This window comes from Pteropus vampyrus, unplaced genomic scaffold (assembly GCF_000151845.1).
Source record: "Pteropus vampyrus isolate Shadow unplaced genomic scaffold, Pvam_2.0 Scaffold104, whole genome shotgun sequence".
Taxonomy (NCBI): domain Eukaryota; kingdom Metazoa; phylum Chordata; class Mammalia; order Chiroptera; family Pteropodidae; genus Pteropus; species Pteropus vampyrus.
Window position 1 is genome coordinate 5,785,121 of NW_011888885.1, and position 23,737 is coordinate 5,808,857.

Below are 23,737 nucleotides of genomic sequence, written 5' to 3' on the forward strand. Positions count from 1 at the left end.
TTTCTTGGTGTGACCCAGAAGAGGTATAACCCATAGGTCAAGATTTAATAGAGTGAACAGTAAAATAAATGGTGGTACGTAATAGATATGTTCAGCCTCAAGTTGTCATCTTACTTGGAAGTTTGCTAAGCTTTGGAGAATAAATTTCTCATGAGAGAACTTGGACAGACTTGTCTTAACTTGTTTGAAGACAAGAACAATATATTTTGGTACTAGTTATCTCTTGCAAAGGTTCTCAAACCATGACCCTCAAATAAACCTCCTCTTTTCTAAAATTGTTTTTCTGCTGGGTATCTGCAGCAGTTGGCATGAAATGCTAGAGTTCATGTAACACCAGGCTGCTTTGCTGATGAACACTTTGCCCATGGTGCCTACTGCAAGTGAAATTAATTAGACTTATGCTATCCTAGTCAATTTCCCTCTCAGCAGGTTGTGTGGTTAGAGCTCCTCAGAGTCTAAGGCTGATTCTCCAGTTCTCCTAGCTGCTGGGTTGGACATTTTCTAAAAATTAGAAGAAAAGTGATATTAAAAAAAAAAAAAAAAAGACTTGGCTACAAAATAAATAACAAGCAAAAAAGAAAAAAAAATAGCCAAGCCCAAAGTAGTACTTTTTCAGGTCATAATAATGAACCATGGTTCAGTAGCAGCAATTAAGCCATTAAAATAAACTGATTTTTATATTTGTCTTTTTCTTAGAGAATTCTTAAATTGTTAATTGTTAGATAAATTTGAAGTATTTTTTTTAACTTCAAAATAAATTCTGTGATCGCTAAGTGTAGAACTGAGCCTGCACCCCACACCTTCAGAGCCAAATTTTATGCTCTTACTAATGTGTAAAATTCACATCTTCTTTGCCAACCTGCCCAAAAGATAGTTTTAAGTAGGAATTTCAAAATTTCATTCTGGCCCTTCCTGGCATTATTATGGTAACTGGGGTTTGTAAAACTGCCTAAGGTGCATTTACTCATTCCTAGACAAACGAACATTTCTGCGAGAATGTGTTTTCCATCAAATGCCAAGCCTACCTTGATCATCAGGTGATCAGGTGTAGCATTTGGTATTTTTTCTTGATGTTATCATGGAATCATGAATTGGATGAACCAGGGAGGCTCAAATGCCACAGTGCTTAGTTTGCTAGCTTAAATAAAATAGCATATCATGTGTTAACTTTATCTGTGATTACATGGGATGCTTTAGTTGTAAATACCTGTAGAATAGTGTTTAAAACCAATGGGAACTCTGGTAATATCAATGATATTACTCTGTGAGGGTACAACTATATTTTATTAATCCCCCTCCCTGATTATTACTAAGGTGGTCAGTGCATGTATGTGAGTTGAGTGATTATTTCATATTCATTTGTACCTCTTTTTACAAATGTTTTGAGGCAGTTTCTAAAAATACTTAACATATAAAGGAGTAATCAGTTGAGAGAATTATAGCAAAGGGAATAACAACATTAAGTAAATAATAAAGCTATTATAGAATGAGCATATGAACCTTATATACATTATAGCATATAGGATAAGCGTATGAGCCTGTAGTTTCAAGAGAAACAAATTTGTCTCAGGGCTTCTTAGTAAGGAAGCAGAGACAACACATATTGTCTGTCCATAGCTGAAAGTAAACCAAGTATTCAGGAAAGAAATTTTTCCCTTGGATGTTACAGACCAGACAATGTATGATATAATGGAACACATCCTTACATTATTTCTACAATTAACACATATAAAGCAGAATAGTACAAAGAATATTATATACTCAAATAATTATCATCCCTAATTAACACATTTATATTGTCATATCTTCCTCAGATCATTCTTATTTTAAACGAAATATGAGCAATCAGCTTGAAATGTCTTATGTTCTTTTCCCCAGTCTTATTCTTCTCCCTTGCTCTCCCAGCCTGAATCTGATGCATAGCTTGTCAATGTTTTTTTACTTCTACTACATGCATATATCTGTAAATAATATATAATCTTAAATTTGCATAAATAGTGTACTACACATAACATTCCAAAACTTGCTTTTTTTTCGTTAGCATTGTGTTTGAACTCATCTGCATGGTTCTATAGATCTAGTTTATTAATTTAAAATCCTGAAATATATTTTTTTATGATATGGAAATAAACCAATTTAGTTAGCTTTCTCTTCTAATGAATTTTCAGTTTGTTTCTAGTTTTTCACTGTTATGAACAATGCCACATTGAACACTCTTGACTATGTCTTCTCGTGCCCATGTGCAGTTTCTGTAGGGCAGTGGTTCTCAGAATGTGACCAGCATATCAGGATCACCTGGGAACTTGTTAGAAATGCAAATTATCAGTTGGATTTTGAGTTGGATTTGGTTTGCTGCTGGGACACTCTGGTGAGGTGTATAGCAATTATTTGAAAATGGTCTGAGACTTATGAGAGAGGTCAAAGTTAGACTTGGAAAATATTTGTAGAAGGCAGAAGTTTGACACTGTTGGGATGGGTAAAATTGCCATAAAAAAGAATGTAGATTGAGGAAATGACTGAGGATTAAAACATGGGAATAACAATGGAGGAAGATAATTCAACAAAAGAGATTGAGAAATGATGAAAAAATAGGGCAAGAGCAAGGTGAAGAATCTAGAAAATTGGATAATGATGGAGTGTAAGTAGGGAGAGGTCGCTATTGCTGCAGGGAAAGGAACACATCTAAGAAAGGGTTAAACATTGCTCTTCAAAAGAACAGCTAACAGTTGAGGAATAGAAGACCACTCATTAGTTTGCACTGAAGTGGAGAAGATGAGACAGTAGTTAGAGAGGTAACAAGATCATTTTCCTTCAGGAATGGGGTATTTGTGCCCCAGCTGAAGGAGCCAGTGGCAAAGTTGTGCATGGTGTTCACTATGCTGTCTCTGCTTCAGTCAGTCTTTTCATGGATGTACTTTCTATCTCCTTTGAGTACATTGATTTCTATCCCCTTTGAGGAAGATGGTGACAAATACTGTGCAGAGGATTAAAATGGGGTGGTATAATTGGGACTAGGAGACTAGATTAGATTAGGTGATCTTCTGTGAGGTTAACATTTAAATTTGGGATCAGAATGCTAAGGAGCCATTTGAATGATACAGGTAGAGAATTCCAGGCAAGAGACAAAGTTTCCAGTCTTTGGAAGATCATACAAACAGTAGGATGGTGTACCTTCCATCTAAAATATCCTCTTGCTTCTTGGATTGACTAGGGTGAAGAGAGAACAGAAATCTTTGTCCCCTGACTTTCGAAATCTCGTTTAACCTTCAAACTGGCGATGTCAAGGGTTCCAAGTCCTCCACCTCCGGCAGAAATGTCGAGTGGCCCTGTAGCTGAGAGCTGGTGCTACACACAGGTAAGTTCATGTTTTCCACCCTGTAAATCTTGGATCTTGGGAGGATTTCATGGGTGAAAGGAATAAGATTTCTTTCTACACTGGGTTTCTTTCTACACAGGAAACCCAGTGTAGAAAGAAATCTTATAACTGCCAAACAGAAGATAGATAAGGAACTTTGTCAGTTTTCCATTTCTTGGATCTCCAAGGGGAATCTCAATGCCCTAGGCCAGTATTTTTCACAGAAGGTTGAAAGGGGGAAGTCTTTGAAAGTAGATCTTTTTACATCCTCCTTGATTAAAATGTGTTCCTCTGGTGAGCAACTCAAGGGGAAACTAACTAGGTTTGAGATTTGCAACCCCAGGTATTGGCGTCAACATCTCAGTTGTTAAACACAGCTTTGAGCAGAGGTTCATTTTAGGTATGACTTTATCATCTGCTTTCCCAATTCCGTCAATGTTTCTCTCACTTTCCATTCAGTGTTTCTCAGAGGCTGAAAAAAGTTACGAAAGCAGTTGGGTCACTGTGAGATTTCTGAAAATGTGAATGAGGGACCTAAGGCGAGAAAAAGCTGAGCCTTCGTGCTGGCCAAACAGTGCTGTCTTCCTTGGGATCATGCAGAGGGAGGGAAGGGAGACGATGATCTGATCTTCAGACTATTTTTTAGGTTGCCCACTTGCTATTTAATCGCTTCCTGGTTTTCTATCAACAGATCAAGGTAGTGAAATTCTCCTACATGTGGACCATCAATAACTTTAGCTTTTGCCGGGAGGAAATGGGTGAAGTCATTAAAAGTTCAACCTTTTCATCAGGAGCCAATGATAAACTGAAATGGTGAGGAAGAATATATCTAGCTGTAAAAATTTTTCTAAAAGTTGACTGTTTTGCTTGGTTTTATGGGAGACTGACTGGAATGTAAGATCCCTGGAGGCAGGGACTTTGTTTTATTCTTAATATATTCCCCAGTACCTAGAACTGCCTGACACATAGAGGTGCTCGCTCTATATTTATTGTGTTAATTGAATAAGTATATCAGGGATCCATAATTTCAGTTGTCTGGAGGGTAATGTAAATGAGTAAAGAGGGCCAGTGTTATAAATGATATCCCTATCTGGTGTCAATGTTGACTACTTGGCAAATTAGTGAGTGTCCTTCTAAAAGGGGTGGTGGCTCCTCAGCTCCAGCTGACTTTAACGTGTGTGAATAAAGGCCTGACCATTCCCAGATTTTCTAATTGTTCAAAATCGCAAGAAATCTAGATTATAACATACAATCTCTTAACTTTTGAATTGCCTTTTTAAAAAACAATAAAGGAGATTTATTTGCTTACATAGCTAGAATGCTCAGGCTATAGGATGGTATTGCAGCTTAGTTTGATCCAGCAGACCGGTGGATAGATTAAGGACCCCGTCTCTGCTCTGCCCTGCTCTCCACATTGTGGAACATCTTAAGTCTAATTTTCCTTGGGTTAAAGGATGACGGGCACTAGTAATGAGCATAACCCACTACCATCCAACAGAAATTTTTGAACTTCTTCCGAACTAACTGTGTGGCCAAGAATACGTCATACATGTACTGATCGGTTTAGGCCTAGGTTACCTCAATTAATTTCTGTGGCAAGGGGAATACAGTGTGGGAGTGGGGGTCAGTCCCATCCAAACCATATGTCCTCTTGAGGAGGGACAGGCAGTTAAGGATACAACCATGTGCTCACTGCAAAGACCAGAGCACATGTCTGTGAACCACCAGTTTTGACTTCTGATAACCCATTGAAGAGTTATTTAGTATTTGTTGGCTATGTGCATTAAGCAATGTACTACTGGGTACTGAGAGAATGCTTATTCTTAGGCATTGTATTTAAATCCACATCTTTAGCATGGTGTATAGTGACGTAAGTGGCATATGCACTCCCTAGAGAGGCACTGGATTAGGCCACCTGTTTGAGAGAGGTGCCATAACACTGGCAAGGCCTAAGGATACATATGGTCTATGTATTATATATGGTAGAAACAGTGTCTGAACCACATGCAGTTCAACTAATGACATTTACAACTTACTCAGTTGAGCCTATTAAATTCTGTCTGAATTTTGTTTTGATTCATTGGTAACAGATTGGCATTTCTGACTATTTAGAAGCCTGGCTTGGAGCTCTACCCTGTGTAATGGGAGTTTGCTTTTATTTGTGCTTCCATACTGCCTCCTTTATTATAATCTTAGAATATTATTACCAGATTGATAAAATACCTGTAAAAGATTAGAGACTATTCACGTATTTTTCTAGAAAACTTTTTCTCTCCCAAGGCGATATTAAAGAGCTCACTGACATTTTTTTTCATGGTTTCACCAGAGTCCTGACAAAATTAGGGGCTGTCTTTCCTGAGATTGAGGATTAGAATAGAAAACAAGGTTGACTTTTAAAATATTTTGTGTGGGGAAGAGTGATTGGGAGATTATGAGAAAAGAGGCAGAGATGTAAGGGATGTGTTTTCAGATTCCAGAATGCCCCTTTTTGTTGTTTGCTTTTTAAAAGGTGATTCAGGTTACTCTAGAAAAGTGGTTCCCAAGTAGTTATTCTACTGAAGCAGAATCTCCTGCTTATGGGGCCTGAATTTGTTTGTTTTTTAAACATCTCCCTCTCTTGATTTTGATGTTCTAGTTTTCTCTTGTCATTTCACGAGCCTATAAACATGGATGTTTTCAACATATACGTTTTTTCCTATATGTTTTGGGCAGGTGTTTGCGAGTAAACCCAAAAGGGCTAGATGAAGAAAGCAAAGATTACCTGTCACTTTACCTGTTACTGGTCAGCTGTCCAAAGAGTGAAGTTCGGGCAAAATTCAAATTCTCCATCTTGAATGCCAAGGGAGAAGAAACCAAAGCTATGGGTAAATGTTCTATTCTTTGTTTGATTCTTTTTCACATCTAGAATCATAATAGGGTTTTTCGAGTAACCCTAAATATGATTCTTTTTTTCACCCCAGAGAGTCAACGGGCATATAGGTTTGTGCAAGGCAAAGACTGGGGATTCAAAAAATTCATCCGCAGAGATTTTCTCTTGGATGAGGCCAACGGGCTTCTCCCTGATGACAAGCTTACCCTCTTCTGTGAGGTGAGTCCTTCTACCCCACTCTGAGACTAGCACTTCCCAGGCCTGATCCATATTGGTAGACTTAATTTTATTGTATCAAGGATGGAAACAGAAAAATCCCCAAGTGGAGTAGTGCTGCACAAAAGTTACTTATGTGAGTGAAAACTGTGCCACGTTGTCAGGGTTCTTGGGCATATCAGCTTTTCACTTGTTACTAGTCTTAAAAACAAAGATTGTGCACTATCTTGGTATGTGTGAATTTTGAATTGCTTGAGTTCTGACCTTTTTTAATTACGGGTTTTATCAGCATTTGTAAAGACTGTCACTTCAAGCTGAGGAGAATGGACAGCAACTAGATATGTATGTTTGTTTCTTAAACTTTTGACTTCTCTTTGAATATGAGTCTACATATTTTTAAATATAGATCACTTTTCTTTCCTGATCTTTGAACTGGATGACCTACCAGGAATTGAATGTCTCTAGTTTGTTCTTGCTAGAATAATTGTGAAATAGGAAGGTAAGAACGCTTTTTTTCTAGTGAAGGTTATGTAAAGCTCTCTAACTCATAGTTAGCTGAGAGTAATGTGTAGTCAGCTAGGAGAATTCTTCTCTCACCAATGACCCAAGAGCCTTTCTCAGGTTTACAGGAGAAGCCTTAAAGAGAAATTCTCAGACTGCGAGTGAGTTGTAAAGTGGTTTCGTTAATGAGTGTATACTAATAAGTCATTTCATGCTGTTATCAACACATTTATAAATACTCATAAGCTCACGGTATAATAAGTGACTAAAACCGCCAGTCAACAGAGATGTTAGTGTTTTCTATACGTTGTATGGTCAAGGAACCACTTTCTGAGCAGCACCACTTGATGAGAATGACTACTGTATTTTCACGGAGAAGGTGCAGGCAAATTCCCTAACTACCAATGTGCTCTGTCAAGTAATAGGCTCACACTGAGTTAACGACTTTTTCAAAGGCCTGTCACCACCTGTGCAGCTGGGAAAGGTGTCCCTGAGGAATGTTGCCCTTTTGTGGAGGAGGCCTGGGCAGCAGCAACTGGTTCCTTTTCCGAGTTACAGCTTATTGAATATTCCCATAGAATGGTTCCTGGTGGTTAGAAAATTTGGGGATATATTTTATTAAAATACTACACTGAATATATAAAATGCAGTTGTGTAATAGCTACCTTCTCTTCTTTTTAATGGCTAAATAAAAGAAGGAACTATTAACCCAGTGACATCTATATAAATACATAAATTGTCGCAGTTGTTTTTTGTCTTATGAACTTGAAATTTGAATTCTATATAAATCCAACTAGTTACATACTCAGTTGCTCAGGTGAAGAAATGAAAACAATGAGATGGTTTTATGTGAGGTTAGATGTTATATGAACAGACCATCAATTTAATCTTCACCTATCTTAAAGACTTAAAATTTTAAAATAGTGGAAAATTCTAATTTCTGTTGGAAATGAAACCCAATCTTTGAACTGTTCTCTGAAGAAAGAGCTGTCTCCTCTAAATACTGCATCTGGTGTTTTAGGCAGTGCCCTAACCTTTATTGCAGCATTTTCAAGTCTACTGTGTGTCCAGCCTTTTCTCATATGCTTCCCCCTTCCCCCAATCTGCTCCAACCCCTGTATTGACTTGGTTTGGAAACCAGTTGTCCTGCCCTCATTTGGCAATCTCTCCTCCTGTAGTTAAGTCCAAGGCGTTCTCTCCCCATTCTCTTCCCCGTATGAAATTCTCTTAGGAGAAATCCTGTGGTTAAGTTTAGATTTGCCTTACTGACTTAGAAGGGAAGTGAGATGACACTTTGGAAATGAGGAGATGTTGAACAGGGAAGCGTCTGCTGGGTTCTGCTGATGCCATCGGTTTCTTACCATCGGACCAGGTATGCCATCTGTTCATCTCACACTTCTCTGTTGGCCACAGGTGCTGAGTGTTGCTTCTCGTACTTGGGCTTGTGCCTAGTGAGACTCATTTCTGTTCCAAGGCTCTCTGTGGACTTAGTAGCATTCAGCATTGCAAGACAGTTGTGTGGGGGTGTGTGTTGGATATGTGGGTTTTAAAAATGTCTGCAGCTCCATCTAAGTTCTTAGCGCTTTACAAAGCTAAATCATTCTTTGATGCACATTCTATACCTTTGACCTGTTGCTCCCTTTTATCAATGGAATGTTTATAAACAAGTTTATTCTAGTTCATATTTATGTTATTTATTACTGGTTTAGTTTTTTATTTTAGAGGCATTTATGAAACTGACATCCACATACAAATTGAGATTATGAATACTCTACTCCTCCATTCCTCAGTCAACCTTTGGCCCAGACACTTCTGTCCTATTGTGATGCAATATATATAGTTGTTTCATGAAATTTTGGGGGTGGGGTCACAAGAGGGAATCCTAAGGTGCAAGACTGAGAATCACACATTTGTGTGTTTGAGCTTTATTTTAATGGTATTGCTATTAATGAATATGTAAATGAAATTAGATTGCAAATTCTGAAAATGTTGGAAGGGTAGTCTTCTTTGTACTGTGCTGCACTGGGTTCACTTTCAGTTCTCTCTGATGGATTGATGGATGTTTTTATCTATTAGGAAACGTGGCAGTTCTTCCAAGGTGATATTGCTTAGTTAATGTATTTGCAAAGCATTCCTTGCATTGTCTATCACAGTCCTTTGAGCTAGCTCAGTTCTGTTATCTTCATTTCATGTTACTGGGTAGAGAAGCAGTGCCTAGGGAGGTCAGGTAATTTTTTCCTAACATCGTGCAGCAAATTAGTGTCAGGGCCATGTCAGCTCTCCATTTTCCATCTCTAGTGTGCTGTGCCACTCTTAAGTGGAGCTGAATGCCATTCACCCAGGGAAACAAGGGCTCTACCAGGTTCTTAGCAGAGAGTATTTATTTAGGTAATGAAAAAGAGAATCATTAAATCTTAATACTTTTAATTTTCTGTTAATAATTTGGACCACAGAAAATATACATGAAATGTTTCAGCTTCTGTTGACCCTTCTTTACATTTATTTATATTGAAAACAAGTAGCTGTTAGCAATAAAGGTGCATATATTCCACATTTATTGTTTATACCTTTGACAGATATAAGATTCCAGTACTTTGTAATGCTGCAATTAAAGTTGAAATATGAAATATAGGAAATATGAAATATCTAGACACTAGTTAACTCTTAAAACATTTCTTTCCTTCTCAGACACGGACTGTTCCTACATAGCCTCTGAATGTGATTTTTGCCAAATTTTAAATATGTAGGTCTGTTCATTTTTCCTTTTTTTATCTAAAATTTTATTAATGGATTATTTGGATATATTAGTTGAACTATACAAAAATGCTAGTCTTTGATTCTTGACCTACAAAAATGGTGATTTAATATGTAACATTATTACAGGTTATAAAACATGATAATATAGTAGAAACCTACAACCCAACCCAACAATATCACCAGTAACTGGGAACTAACCTGCATATGTTTCTCCCATATCCCTTAGACCTATTGTCTCTCCATGCAGAAGATGATATCATAAACAGCTATTTTGAATTGTATCATATCACTCCCTTGTTTATTTTTTGTATGCCTGAACAATATATTGTTTAGATTTGGTTGGTTTTGAGCTTTATAAAAATGCTGTAAGAACGAATGTAGTCATCTAAGGACTTGCTCTTTTCACATTATGTTTCTAAAATTTATTTATACTATGGATGTAACTATAGTTCATTTGTTTTTAGTGCTGTAAAATAGCCCATTATATGAATATACAACAGTTTATTCATTCTTTTATTGATGGTCATTTAGATTGTTGCTAGTCTTTTGATTAGAAATAGTGCTGCTGCTATAAACAATCCGTATACAAAGTCTGTTCTTTTTTTCAATTGTTTTAATTATATGGAAGTTAAATATATTTCCATTAGTTTCGACTTTTTACATTTAGATAAAATGTACAATTGGCACAATCTTTAGCCTTTTATGAAATTTTCTTTTTTAAGAAAAGGAATTGACTTTAAAAGTGAGACCCTTTTACAACTTGAAATTTAGAGGGTTATACAGCCTTCCTGAGACATTTTTATGCAGTCATTCGTAAGACAGATGACATAAATGTCACAGTCACGTCAGCTTCACAGCTGTATTTCTGAATGAGTCTCCATAGTCAACTTTATAGGCATTAAAAAAAAAATCTTTAGTTTTTCTCAAAATGGTTTCATTTTAGCATCATCATTTGCAGAGGAAAACAATCTCTTTCTAAGTTAAAAGTTTGGGCTCTAAAGACTCATTTGTGAATGCCATTTAAAATTTATTTTTAATTAAGCGTATTTAATGTTGATAAGAGGTGCCAGACATTCAGAGCTCTGGAGACTCCAGGCATCCATATATCTACAGAACAAGTCTGGCTCAGACAGTGAAGGTACATTCTCCTTCCTGCTGTGTTCCTGTCTGTGTCTAGAGAGAGGAATTGTCCCAATGAGAGGAGTCATAGTCTTTGGGCCTCACTAATTACTAGGCATGCATCTAACCAACAGAGGGTCCATTGGTAACCGTAGTTTGCAGTTCACCTTATCTCTTGCCAATTCATTTTACCCAGTCTAGTAAATTGCCATCAAGCGTTAATGACTTTGAGCTCCTGTCAGCCTGGTTTAATTCAAGCTTAGGAACTCAGTGCCAAAAACATTCTCCATTCTCTTCATTGGCCAGCTTAAGAGATCCCTGCCTTTCTGTATGTATGAGTAAGTTGGGTTTAATTGGTCTTTTTCTCTTTTTTTTAATTCAATCAGAAGTATTTTGAAGCTATAACTGGAAACAGGCAACTTCTACTTTGGGTATTAATATTATATCAAAGAAGTAAGGGTGTTAATATGGGAAAATAGCAGAACCAAATTAGAGCTCTTAAATGGGACAAGAGAGAATCTTTTTTTGTGTGTGTGTGTGTGTGTGCTGGGTTTGTGCTGGGTCTTGGGCTATTAACATAATGTTATAATCTGGCTCTGATAAATGTGCTACTAATGCTAAGCACATTCATAATTGATTAACTTGACTGTTTTATTGCTCAAGACTATTGCTCATTTTAAACAAATGAATAAATTTCTTGACCTGATAGTACATATCTCTTTCTCCTGCACTGAAGGGACTAAGGGTTATTCGGATGGGGCATTAACTTTGCCTCAGGGTTTATGACTGCATTTAAGAGGTGACTTGCATCTTTGAAGGTTAAAGGAAATTTGGGTCATTTAGGATGTTCCTCAGCTGTCTTTCTCAACTTACAGGAATAGCAAGTGTGGAGAGCTGATACTCAAGATTTATGAATTCTGCTTTGATTTTAACATTTTTAACCTAATATGATATAGGAGATGAAGCATAGCAATGGTTGTTAGGCAGAAGACTGATCTGCTGGGTCTTATCTTCAGTTTGGTATCTTAAATTTATTTTATAATGTTATATAATTTATAAATCTTTGTATTGGTATCCTAACAAATTTATCTGACTTTCACTGACCTTTCTAGAAGTTACCTTGGTTTTTATCTAGGGGGAACTGTTAGTTCAGCTGAACATGCTACTGCTGAAGCCATAGTGGCAAATTGGATCCCTCTTTAAACCTGTTGCCATGATTCTGTTCCAAAGCTATACGTGTGTGGCTAGCTGGAGCCAGCCATCTTGTTTGTCATTGTCACAAATGACTGAGAGTATAAATGGTGTGGGATACCCACCTAGTTAGCACTACCAGAAAGATTTTCCAAGCCCAGTCCTGTTCATTAAACTAACATTTGTGAGGAAGTGCCAATTATTTACCAGGCCCTATGGAAGCTGCATTTTATTTTCATGTTCTAGGCCTAACTAAAATAAGTGAAGTGCTTTGTGTTTACTAGATTTTTCTCTTTAAAGAGTTTAATTTAAATGGTAGTTTCTATAGGAGTTCTTTGTATTTAACCTTTGCTTAATAAGGCGGAATAAGGTAAAGACTTGAGGTTTAACATTTGTTTCTGTCAGTTTTTTTCCTTCTGGTGGCTTTGCCCAGGTTTTAGGTCAGGGAAAGTGGAGCTTATTAGAAGTTGGAGAAGATTTTTGGGGTTCTCTCATCCTGAGATGGTGTAGAGTAAGTATGATTGTGATAGATTGGAAATTACTTGATCCAGAGGATAAAGCCTTGATCTGTTTCAGTGGTTTCAAGAGAATATTACTAACATTCGTATCTGAATGTACTATGGCAGTGAGATAAAAGTCATCTATATATCTTCCTGCTGGGAAGAAAATTCCTGGTAACAAAAGCTTTGGACTGTGTTTCCTTGTCTTTCACAGGTGAGTGTGGTACAAGATTCTGTCAACATTTCTGGCCAGAATACCATGAATATGGTGAAGGTTCCTGAGTGCCGGTTGGCTGATGAGTTAGGAGGACTGTGGGAGAATTCCCGGTTCACAGACTGTTGTTTGTGTGTTGCCGGCCAAGAATTCCAGGCTCACAAAGCTATTTTAGCAGGTTGGTATTTATTCATGGGGAACATTAGTTTTGGGGAAACAAGGAAGAACAGTGACTGCATAATCACCTTTTGAATAACTTCAACTTTTTGAACTAGTGCAAAAAAATTGCAAGTAAATATATTTTTATATTATGACATTGATTTCCATAACCAAAAAGGCTGCTCTCTATAAAAATAGTATTTCTGTTTTTCCTCTCCATTTTCAAGGAATGGATGATGATATGTATTGAATGCCTTTGTACTTAGAGAGTAAATATCAAAACACTGGTTAAGAGCAGGTATTATTCCTAGACAGCAACTTAGAATGTAACAGAGGATTCTGGACTCAGGACTAAACCACCATCTAGCTAAGTCCCTAGCCCTGGAGGTCTTAACCCTCTCTTGAAGAATGAGAACGTTACCAGTGACACGGAGGATCAGGTCTTGTTCTAATAATAGGCCCGTTGTTTTTAAGACGAGAAAGACTAGCACAGAGGAGGAGCTAATAAAGCAGAATTGACTTACACGAAAGCATAGCAGTTAGCCACAAACTTCTATTCAGGCCATAAGACATAAGAGGAAATTGCATGAACCTTCAGGCAACAAATTTCTTACCAAGACCCTCAGCTCTGTTATTCTAAAACACACCTGGCAGAATCTGAGTCTGGCTCAGTCTAACGCATCTTCCTGCTCCCTTTTTCAACTAGATGTGACTGTGTATTGCTAAAGGAAATTATTAACTTAGTGTCTCCATACTCAGCTAGGAGCTCCATGAACTCTTTCTACAATTAGCTCCCTTTCATTTTCTCAACAATAGGTACTTCAGACCTTTAGCACTCTCTTTTATTCTCCTACTCCTAGAAGATGACCTTGCTGCTTCTTCCAAGAGAAAGAGAAAATTGAGGCTCTTCTCCCTCAGCTCTTGCCTCTCACCTTACCTGCATTTCCCCTGCATTCTCAGTGGAGGGGTTATTCTTCCTTGTGTCCAAAGCAGACTGTGCATTCTCCTTCTGATCTGTTTCATATCTCATACTGCCTTCTCAGAAGTGTTACATCCTTATCTGGTATCTTCACCATCTCTCTATCTCCTTTACGCTCTACCTGTAAACAGGCTCAAGCTTCTTCCCTCTAGTTTTTATCTCCTTTTTTTTTTTTTCCAGAGCCGAGTTGCTTAACATAGCACATTCACTATCTCTACTTCTTTCCTCCCACTTATCCTCATTTCACCTCCATGTAGTGAAAGCAGTTTTCTAAAGTTAAATGACCTGCTAGTTCCTAAATTTGAGGGACTCTTTAGTTCATATATTACTTATCTCCTTTCTCCTGGTTTTCTCTTAGTTCACTGACTACCTCTGATGTGTGGCCACCCTCTTCTTTACCCGTCCCTTTAACCATTGCTGTTCCCTAAGGTTCTGCTCAATTCAATTCTTGTTTCGCTCTACATATTCTCCCTGGGTGATTTTATTTATTCTCATAGCATAGCATCAGCCTCTGTCTATCCACTGAAGACCCTTTAAGCATATCACTGCTTTGAAACCTTCCATCTTTATTGAAAGCACCAGCCCTTTAGTCTTCAAGTTCTGTAATGTATTTATTTATTTAGTAGCTTTTAGTCTACAGCCCTTCTGAGATAAGAACAATGAGAATTAATATTTTTGGCATAGATTAAAGGGTTGAAGCTTAGAGGGTTAAGTGATTTCCCCAAGATTATGTGGTTAGAAAAGGGTGGATCTAAAATTAGTCCTTTCTGACATAAACAGGTCAAAGTTCAAGTTACGTGTTAGCTCACTCAGAGTCCTGCTGTATATTCCATCTGTTCTTCCTCTCTTAAGTAGAGGTTGGTAGTCTCAGCTTTGACCAGAATCTGGATTCATTGGACAACATGATAAAATTTGAGTTTATTACTTTCATGGTTGAAATTAAGTTTATTCATCATTTACTTATTATATATAGTGTTCATTAGTCTAGAATGGCTTAGAATACTGTCTCTCAACCTTTTTCATTATCCCCACCCCTAAGGAAAAAAATTATTTCCAATGAGAGACATTAAATACTAAAGGATAATATTTTCTCAGGTGGGGTTGAGCTTTGAAAGTCACAGATGATTGTAGTATCTAAGATTTTTTTATACTCTTTGGAGCATTATCATCTCTGTTGAGAATGCATGGCTTGGAGGAACAGACAACCTGTCATAAACAAACATGCACTTCATCTAGTTAGTGGATGCCATTGTACCCCGTTCTTGACCTCCTTGCCGTGTGGTCCCTGGAAGTGGGGAAAGTAGGTATCATTGTTCCAGGCAAAAATCTAGGTATTAGAACATCCTGCTTAGACCTTGAAGGACCTTCCATTTGAACTCCCAGATCTACCCAGAGGATATCATTGTCATCTAACATAGGTAATTTGGGTAATTTTCTTGAAATGTAAATTGTTGGAATGGAGCCCATAAGTTATTTTAAAAGCGATTTCTTTTTTTCCTGTTTTTTTCCCCTCTATTTATTATAATTATTCACTTATTGGTATAAGAAGAAAAGAATTTTATAATTCTGGTGTAATTTGAGGCTAAGATTTTCCTGTACCAATGGGACAGAAAAGAAAATGATCTCTTCTTCATAATGTGATAACCACATCTGTCTCTGTTTCCCTTTCACTTTATAGCTCGTTCTCCAGTTTTTAGTGCCATGTTTGAACATGAAATGGAAGAGAGCAAAAAGGTATGTGACAGGATGAAGATGCATCTTTTTGGCTAGGTGACTAGATTTAGATGATTCTTCCACTTTGACAGCAGATTTATTTTCATAATTATTTTTTCTTATTGTATTATAAAAATGGAGTACAAATTCCCTGAACAGACAGACACTTTCTGAGAGCAGAGAGGTGGTCCAGAAGGATTCTAGGTGAAGCAGACTCACTCTATCCCAGGCAGAGTGTCCAAACGGTCTTGGGTGAGGATATTAGATATGTGTTTCTACTCAAGAAAAGAAAAGTGAAAAGTGAAAGATATAGTTATCTTGCTATTGTATTTGAGAAAACAAAGGTGGTACATATGATGGGAGAAAAGGCTATTATAATCAAATAGGGCAAAGACAAAATTTTCCATTCATGTTAGGTTTTAAATGATACAAGCTTCTTTCCTCACCAGAACTTAAAATCATGAAAAGTGTTTAAGAATTTTATTCTGTTGGAATGTTTCTCAGTTTCGGTTTCTCTAACATAGAATCGGGTTGAAATCAATGATGTAGAGCCTGAAGTTTTTAAGGAAATGATGTGCTTCATTTATACGGGAAAGGCTCCAAACCTCGACAAAATGGCTGATGATTTGCTGGCAGCTGCTGACAAGGTGAGATAAGAATAGAAAAATAATCACAAGACTAGGAGTTTCTGTGACCTCTTGAATTTCATGATGGGGCTAGAAAGCTACATTATAAGTAAGACGAGCATATCTTAGTTTGGTCGGGACAATCCTGGTTTACACTTGTGTTCCAACTCAATTATTGATAGCACCCTTTTTATTTTCAGAAGTATCCTGCTTTGAATGGTAAATTATATGAGGTCACCTTACCTATGGAAAAGAAGGATAAGTTTGCTGTTCACTTCTCTTTTCTTCCCCATCTCAAATTTAACCACAGTGATAGTAGAGACGTAGATAATACTGACATTTGGATTTATAATTTATAATTTGGCTTTATAATTTACAAAATGTTCTCGAATTCATTAACTTTTGTTTAAACTTTGTCAATGAGAGAATAATCTTTTACCCAGTGTTCTGGTTAGCTTTTTAACTTTCCCCTTAATAGTTATTGAAATATACCATATTCAAAGGTATAAGGTAATTAATAGCTCTTTGGGGAAAAAAGAGGTACTACTACAGTAAGTGTATACTTCGATTGTAAGATACATTTTGATTTGAGAAGTGTTAAAGTGTGAAAATAAAAATGTGGATCTTAGAAGCAAGGAAATATGTTGATTACCTAAAACAACAGAGCAGTGATTCCCAAAATAAACTTGAGAGAAAAAGGTTAACGAAGCAGTGAGTTTAACCAAGTCAAATTGGGATTTTTTCGTGTTGTTATTTTACTGCAGGATTTCTCAGAACCTTTATTATGTTAATGTGCATTGTGAGTTCTCTAAAAGGGAATATGATAGACAGGATTTCTCCAGTTTAGTTAACACTGGAATCCTTTTTTTTCAAGCATCACTCCAGTGATTAGTGTACCTCAAAACACACTTTGGGAAACTGACTTTCATTGTGTAGATAACAACAGAGAGCTCAGTGACCTGTCCTCAAAGGCCCTGTGGTCTGAGAAAACGTGTGTGTCTCTGTGTGTGTGTGTGTGTGTGTGTGTGTGCTTGCTATTTATCCCGTGAAAGCTTTACTTGTTTTGGAGGCAGGGGATTGAGGCAAGTGTGTTAAAAAGGCTTAAACTCAGACAGCAATAGACCCTGTGAGAAAAATGTTTTCTGCTGGAAGTGCCTCCTTTTCCTGCCATGATGCTTCAGCACCCATCTGAGGGCAAAACTGGCTCTGACCTAAGGGCGCGAGAGCCTTCCCAGGACTGACTTATGGGAATAACCTCCTTCTACCTCCCTTTGCCCCCCTGAGGACAGAGGAAAGTGCCTGTGTTTACAGTGGAGGTTTTACCTTTATTGATCAGTTCTTTGGAGTGTTTGTAGAGGATAAGGCATGTAAACTCAATCAATGGTACTGGTGAAAAGGATTGAATAATAGCTCTATCCTTCTTATCACCTTTCAAGACTTTATTAGTACAATTAAACAATGTGAACATACCATGCCTTTCCAGTCTAGCTCAGTTCTGACCAGAGGAAAGTTGCTTTTAGTGGAGATAGTAATAAAATATACACTGTGAGCTCTGGGGAAGTTGAAGGCACAGCCCAGTGCCTGCTTTTTATAAACATGAGTTTGTAATGATTCTGCCTCATCTGCCCACTGATTTTCAGTGAAGCAGTCACTTGTGCTTATACACATCAGACATTTATGCCCCTCATCTTCTAGCTCCCATAAGGATGAGTAGTATTGAAAGACCCACTTTTTAGCAGAAATACTGAGGCTCAGAGTTGTCTATCTCAGGACCGGGTTAGACATCCATGTCCTGGGTTTTCATTTCTGTTCCTCAGCCAGAGAACCTGCTGGGAACCTGAGTGCATGGAGGATGGGGACCAGCCTGAACCGACATTCCAAGAATGGTATTTTCAGTATAATATGTTAACTTATGGTTTTAAAAGATAAAGCAGTTGAATCACAGCAGCGTTTTAAATTTTTGAATGAGAAGTAACTAAAGGATGTGTTTTTAAATTCCATTCAGAATTTCCCATTAAACAGTCTTTGCTCCAGGGTTATTTGAAAACATTTTTACCTTTATACCTCCTTGTGAGCTTCAGGAAAACAGAATAAGAAATCTTTCATGGAAGGATCTAAACATCTAGAATTTACCCAAGAGGCTGAAACAGCTTCTTCTGAGCTTTTCTAGTCTCCTAGGGACATGTGTAATTAGACCAAAACCAAAACAACACGTTGGCCAGGCCTGGAAGACACAATTTCATTCTCCCGGGCAAGTACTGCCATTAGGCAGGTTTTTCAGAAGCATAATTAAGAAAAAAACTTTGTCCCCGAAGGGATAAGAATGGCTACTTTTGTCTAATTATGCAGTAGGGATCAGAGCTATTCACAGTAAAAGTCTTTTTAAAAGAATGTATTGAGAAAAGATGAGAAGAATGCTCTGTGCAGCACTGTATGAAAACCGAACATTTACTCAACCTTTTCCAGCCTTTTAAAACAAAAACCTAATTTCTTGCTTGTCTAGTGTCATTCCTGTTTTCCATGGAAACTGCTTTCCAGTTACTCAAATGTAAAAAATTAAAGCTGCACCAAAAACCAATAAAACCCTTTTTGCTGCCGGAGATCACAGTGCCAGCAGCTATGCCTCCTCACCCAGAATTCATAAAAATAAAATTGTCCTGGTTTGATTGCCATGATTCAGCCTGGAGGAGTATTGTGTCATTGAGTTCTGAGGCCCTCAAGAGGGAGCTGTATGTAGACTCTGGGTACCCTCAAAGCAAACCATTTTCCTGTGAACCGATTAATGATATTTTATTTTATGCCTTTTATCCCTTTCTCCGTCTTATCCCTAAAGTTCCTTCGTAAGTTCACGATCTCATATTTGAGAACAAGGAGTAAGTACAGTTGCATCAAAATAAATCAACTAGATCAAATATTCCCAATATTTACCTAGACCTTTATTTCCAGAACATTTATACCCTTTCCTTAGAAAATAGGAAGTATTTAGACTGAAGCTGGATCCAGGGTCTCTGTTGCTTTGTTCTTCTACCCTGGGAGTCTTAACCTCAACCCCAATAAAATAGGCCTCCATTTATCCTTTTCTGTTTAAAAGGAGGCCTTTGGTTGACTCTCATTCAGGAATAACTAGTGGCAGAGATGCTAGTGAAAGTCACCACAGGGCTCCTTTGCACAGCCTGATGGGCCAGTTAGGATACCCAGCGGGACTAGTGACAATGCTTAAATTGAAAGGACTGTGCTTCATTCACCCTAGTCTGGCTCTAAATAAAAGGATTGCAGAAATTTAAGATGTAATGTCCCCGGTGACTTGAAGCAGAGGAATGCCTCATTGTAAGGGTAGGTGGTGATGATTTAAGAAACACTTTAATCATAGTTAGGGCAGGGTAAACTTGAGGATGTAGGTCTATTCCATATTGCCATCTTCCTAATAGGTAGACTTTAGAACTTGAATGGCAGCTACGCAAGTTATTTTAGCTATCTTTATTTCAGCCTTCTGAGTGTGGTTATGTTTTATAATTGCAGTAGTAACCTTCTCATGGTCTGTGCAGTTTTGTTCTGGTATCCAGTTACATGATGGTACAGCTGCAGGAAACAGCTTCAGTGCAGTCAGCCCAGAGCTATTCCTGCTCTGACAGAGTGCTTGTGTTTTACAGTATGCCCTGGAGCGTTTAAAGGTCATGTGCGAGGATGCCCTCTGCAGTAACCTCTCTGTGGAGAACGCAGCAGAAATTCTCATTCTGGCCGACCTCCACAGTGCAGATCAGCTGAAAACTCAGGCAGTGGATTTCATCAACTAGTGAGTTGACATCTTCAAAGTTCTTCTTTCTGGGTGGTTGGGATAGCTAGAGAAATGAGAAAGACTTTGAATTAGTGAATAAAATAGTTGAGAAGCTTCATTAACCTTTTAGTAGTAAGTATAGAGTTTTCATCTTTCCCTTTAGCTTGACAGTGTGGAAGATGGTTTTGCTTTCATGGGTCTAATTTGATTGCTGAGTGAGGTTTTTTACTTCCTTGTAGCGATCAGAAATGATGAAAATGATAACTTGCTGGCCTGAAAAATATGTATTCCTCAAGTGATAACATCTTTACTTCACATTCACTGGCTTAATAAAAAGACATGTAGAATAGAAGTATATTTTTTATGAGTTAGTAAAATGTATCTAATGATCCATTGTAGAAGGGAGGAAAGAGAAGGGATCATCAGTAGATGAGGTTGTTAAATACTGTTTTGCGAAAGAAAGCTCATTCCAGTAGATCTGTTCCTTCATTTTAAACGACAAATGACCTGGCCATATTAATTCCTGAAATAATTCTCAGTGGGGCATGATGGGGAGCAAATATTGAGAAAAACCCAAGGAAGAGAATCAGGGCTTATAAAGCCCTCACAACAGAAGTTCTAGGGTAAGACGGGTCTAAGAGGTTGCCAGGTAGATGAGTGAACATTATTCAACACCGCAAATGATCCAAAACAGGAAACGAGGTCCTCTAAGTCTGTCTGTAAGATTGTTTCGAAAGAGTTACTGAATGAGGCAAAAGAAGGAGGGAAAAGACCACTAACATTCAGCCTAGTGAGTGCTCACTCTGTACTGGACACTTGCTTGGTGCTCTTTAGATGTTAACCGTTTAATGAAGTGTGGTTATTATCCCCTCCTTTTTGATAATCAGATTGGCACCAGGCTGTGATCTCCTCTGTGGTTACAGGACTAGTAAATGGCAAAGCCAGTTGGAAGCTTAGATCTGTCTCTTTATTAGCATTGGCAGTGAATATAAAGAGCATTGACAATGTGGAAGAGAGTGTGGCTCAGAGTCCTGGTTTCCAGAGTTACAACAGCTGCAACCTGGTCACCTGTATGCACATCATCTAACAAGTGAATTCTCGTGCATATTAAGGGTTCTGTCTGAGTGTTTCTTGCATTGACACCCTTTACAGCAAACTCTCAGAAATTGGGCTATCTAAGAGGCTGTTTAATCCATCCTTCACTCACTCCTTTGGTAACCTATCTCTCTTCATTTCTCCTAGTCATGCTTCAGATGTATTGGAGACCTCTGGGTGGAAGTCAATGGTGGTGTCACATCCCCACTTGGTGGCTGAGGCATACCGCTCTCTGGCTTCAGCACAGTGCCCATTTCTGGGACCCCCACGCAAGCGTCTGAAGCAGTCGTAAGATCCTGCGTGTTGTAAGACTCCATTTATTTTCCAGAAGCAGCAGCCACTGTTGCTGCCACTGACCACCAGGTAGACAGCGCAATCTGTGGAGCTTTTACTCTGCTGTAGGGGGAAAAGACTGCGTCGTGGCCCCAGACTTTTAAAACAGCACTAAATAAACTTGGGGGGAAAGGGGGGAGGGAAGGGCCGGGGACTCGGGGCTGTTCAACCTAATGAAAACCCTGTCACTGCGTCACTGTGTTCCCTTTGGCCTGGTGGAGTTCGATCCTGTGGGGATTCAGTTTAGGCGCTGGCCTTGAGGACACCCCAGCGGTGGTACTTCGGAGATACCTGTCTGCATCTGACTGAGCAGAACAAATCATCAGGTGCCTGGAGCAAAAGGAAAAGGACATGTAGTTTTAAGAGAAGGGGAAAGAAAAGGAAAGAAGAAAGGATTTTTGCAGAATCTCTCCAAAATCAGTGTGTGGATTCTAATAGTATTTATGTTGAGAGAAATTTCAGTCCATCCAACTGTGCTAATACTTGGATATTTGTGAAAACTCGCCACCACCATACAAGTTTCAGAAGAGCTCTCTTGTTGTTAGCACTTATTGTTTGCAAGAACAGAATATATCTTTTTATCCCTTTGTGAAAAATGACAAGTGAAGGCGAAAGGGGAAGGAGGTTATTTGATCTGAAGGATGAGTGTTCTGATGTGGTAGCTTTTGCAAAAAATCTTTATTGGTGTTGAAAACTGAAAAAAAATAATTCGCCCAGAATTCATACTGTCTTGACAAGAACTATGGTTCTCTGTTTTTAGATATTGTGGAAAATGTTTTTTGGCATTTTTCTCATTTTATTTCTCCTTCCTCCCCCCTTTTCTAAAAAAAAAAAACAAAACACAAAACAAAAAAGAGAACAAAAAGAAAAGAAAAGGAAATTTTATTATTAATGCTGTGTGAAAAAAATCCCAGCCCCGATTGCTCAGCTGTTCGTACCTGACTTGCCACCTGCATCGGAGCCAGTCCTGTTCCTTCCAATTCGCCCCTTTTCCTACAGGGGAGAACTTCCAAATGTTAATTTTTTTCTTTTTGAAAATATAAATAATGACTATTTTGTACTGTGTGGTATCTCTGGTCTTTTGTTTCACTCACCTGACTTGTCTTTTGGGTCTGAGTTCCCCGAGGGATTTTAGAGGCCTAGTTCTAATCTGCAGCTTGCAGAGATAATGTTTGAAATGTCTACACAGTGGGGATTTACTGCGTCTCCCTAATCTCGAGTTTTCCTTGTGAGCTGCCAGCATCTGCCAGTCTCTTGTCTTTCTTGAGTATCTCACAGTCCACATCCTACTGAGGGATCGGGCCCCGACCTCTCCCAAGGCAAGTAATGGATGTGGGCTTTCTGCAGCCTCATGTTTTAAGACCTACTCTCAATCTCCCTTTTAGTAAAATATAAAAAGATCAAGGGACATAAGTGTGGAGATTAAATAAAGGTAAATTATTATTGCTGACTGGTTCTGTCACTGACGTGGTATATTTTCAGAGAAGATAATGTCTGAATTCTCAGTGAGCTCACAAGACTGGCCTGGGGCTCCTCCTCTGCCCGTCTCAGCGGCATTGGGCAGGGCAGGGGGGCACCGGAAGATGCATTGGCGCCCTGGCCAACGTACGTGTTATTTGACTTTAGGTGGGGACCCAATGTGTTTCCCTTCATTGACTTTAGCCTTTGCAGATATTCTAATTTTCATTTATCTTGCACCGCTGGAATGGAGTAGATAAGATCTATTATCAGTAAAATCAAAGACAGGATTCACTTATTAGAAACTACTCCTGCACTTCTCAGTTTCCTCCTCAGTGTCACCTATGTGAGGAAGTGTCCAGTTCTCCGTGTTCTTTCTGGCTGCTATCCCTGTGCCTCCTCGGCCCTCACGTTCCAGATCAGCACACAGCTCCAGGGATCGGCACACACAGACTCTCTTCTGCATTTGCTCAGAAGGTCTGTTTTCAGCAGATCTTCCATACACAGTATCTCATTTGAACTTCCGAACAACTTGATGAGTTTGGTAGGACAAGTGATAAATAGTATCTTCCCATTTTATGGATGAGAGAAGTTGAAACCCAGAGAAGTCAAGTGGCATGCCTAAGATCACACAACCGTTGAGTGATAGTTCTTCTAATGTAGATTGTCAGTAACTGGAGGAAGTACCTTTTCTGAAATGTGTAGGTATGACATCTAAGGTGAAGCCTCCTTCCTGTGGGAATAGCAAGAGCAAAGCTCTGGAAAGGTACTCCTGCTGGCTTGTTCTCCAGAGGTTCCAGGAGAAGAAACCAGGCTTCAGATTTGCTTTCTTCCTCATTCACAGGCTGTAGTTTGGGGGCTGGTGGGTTCAGGGACT

The 23,737-nt window shown here is 38.5% G+C and overlaps 1 protein-coding gene across 5 annotated transcripts in view; it reads left to right on the forward strand.

Moving 5' to 3' along the window:
* Window positions 1-22,462, forward strand: part of SPOP (speckle type BTB/POZ protein) — a 58,464-nt gene extending 36,002 nt beyond the window's left edge. For 3 of the 5 annotated variants that reach the window (XM_023533574.1, XM_011365093.2, XM_023533573.1), the window contains 9 exons: window positions 3,212-3,355; window positions 4,047-4,168; window positions 6,068-6,219; window positions 6,316-6,443; window positions 12,723-12,900; window positions 15,539-15,594; window positions 16,098-16,220; window positions 19,850-19,992; window positions 21,217-21,743. In XM_023533574.1, coding sequence (XP_023389342.1) covers window positions 3,278-3,355; window positions 4,047-4,168; window positions 6,068-6,219; window positions 6,316-6,443; window positions 12,723-12,900; window positions 15,539-15,594; window positions 16,098-16,220; window positions 19,850-19,992; window positions 21,217-21,361 — 1,125 coding nt within the window. In that variant the 5' untranslated portion in view covers window positions 3,212-3,277 and the 3' untranslated portion in view covers window positions 21,362-21,743. Of the gene's footprint in view, window positions 1-3,211; window positions 3,356-4,046; window positions 4,169-6,067; window positions 6,220-6,315; window positions 6,444-12,722; window positions 12,901-15,538; window positions 15,595-16,097; window positions 16,221-19,849; window positions 19,993-21,216 lie in introns of all 5 variants that reach the window. The other 2 variants (XM_011365095.2, XM_011365091.1) reach the window with 1 other exon arrangement.
* The last annotated feature ends 1,275 nt before the right edge of the window (window positions 22,463-23,737 follow it).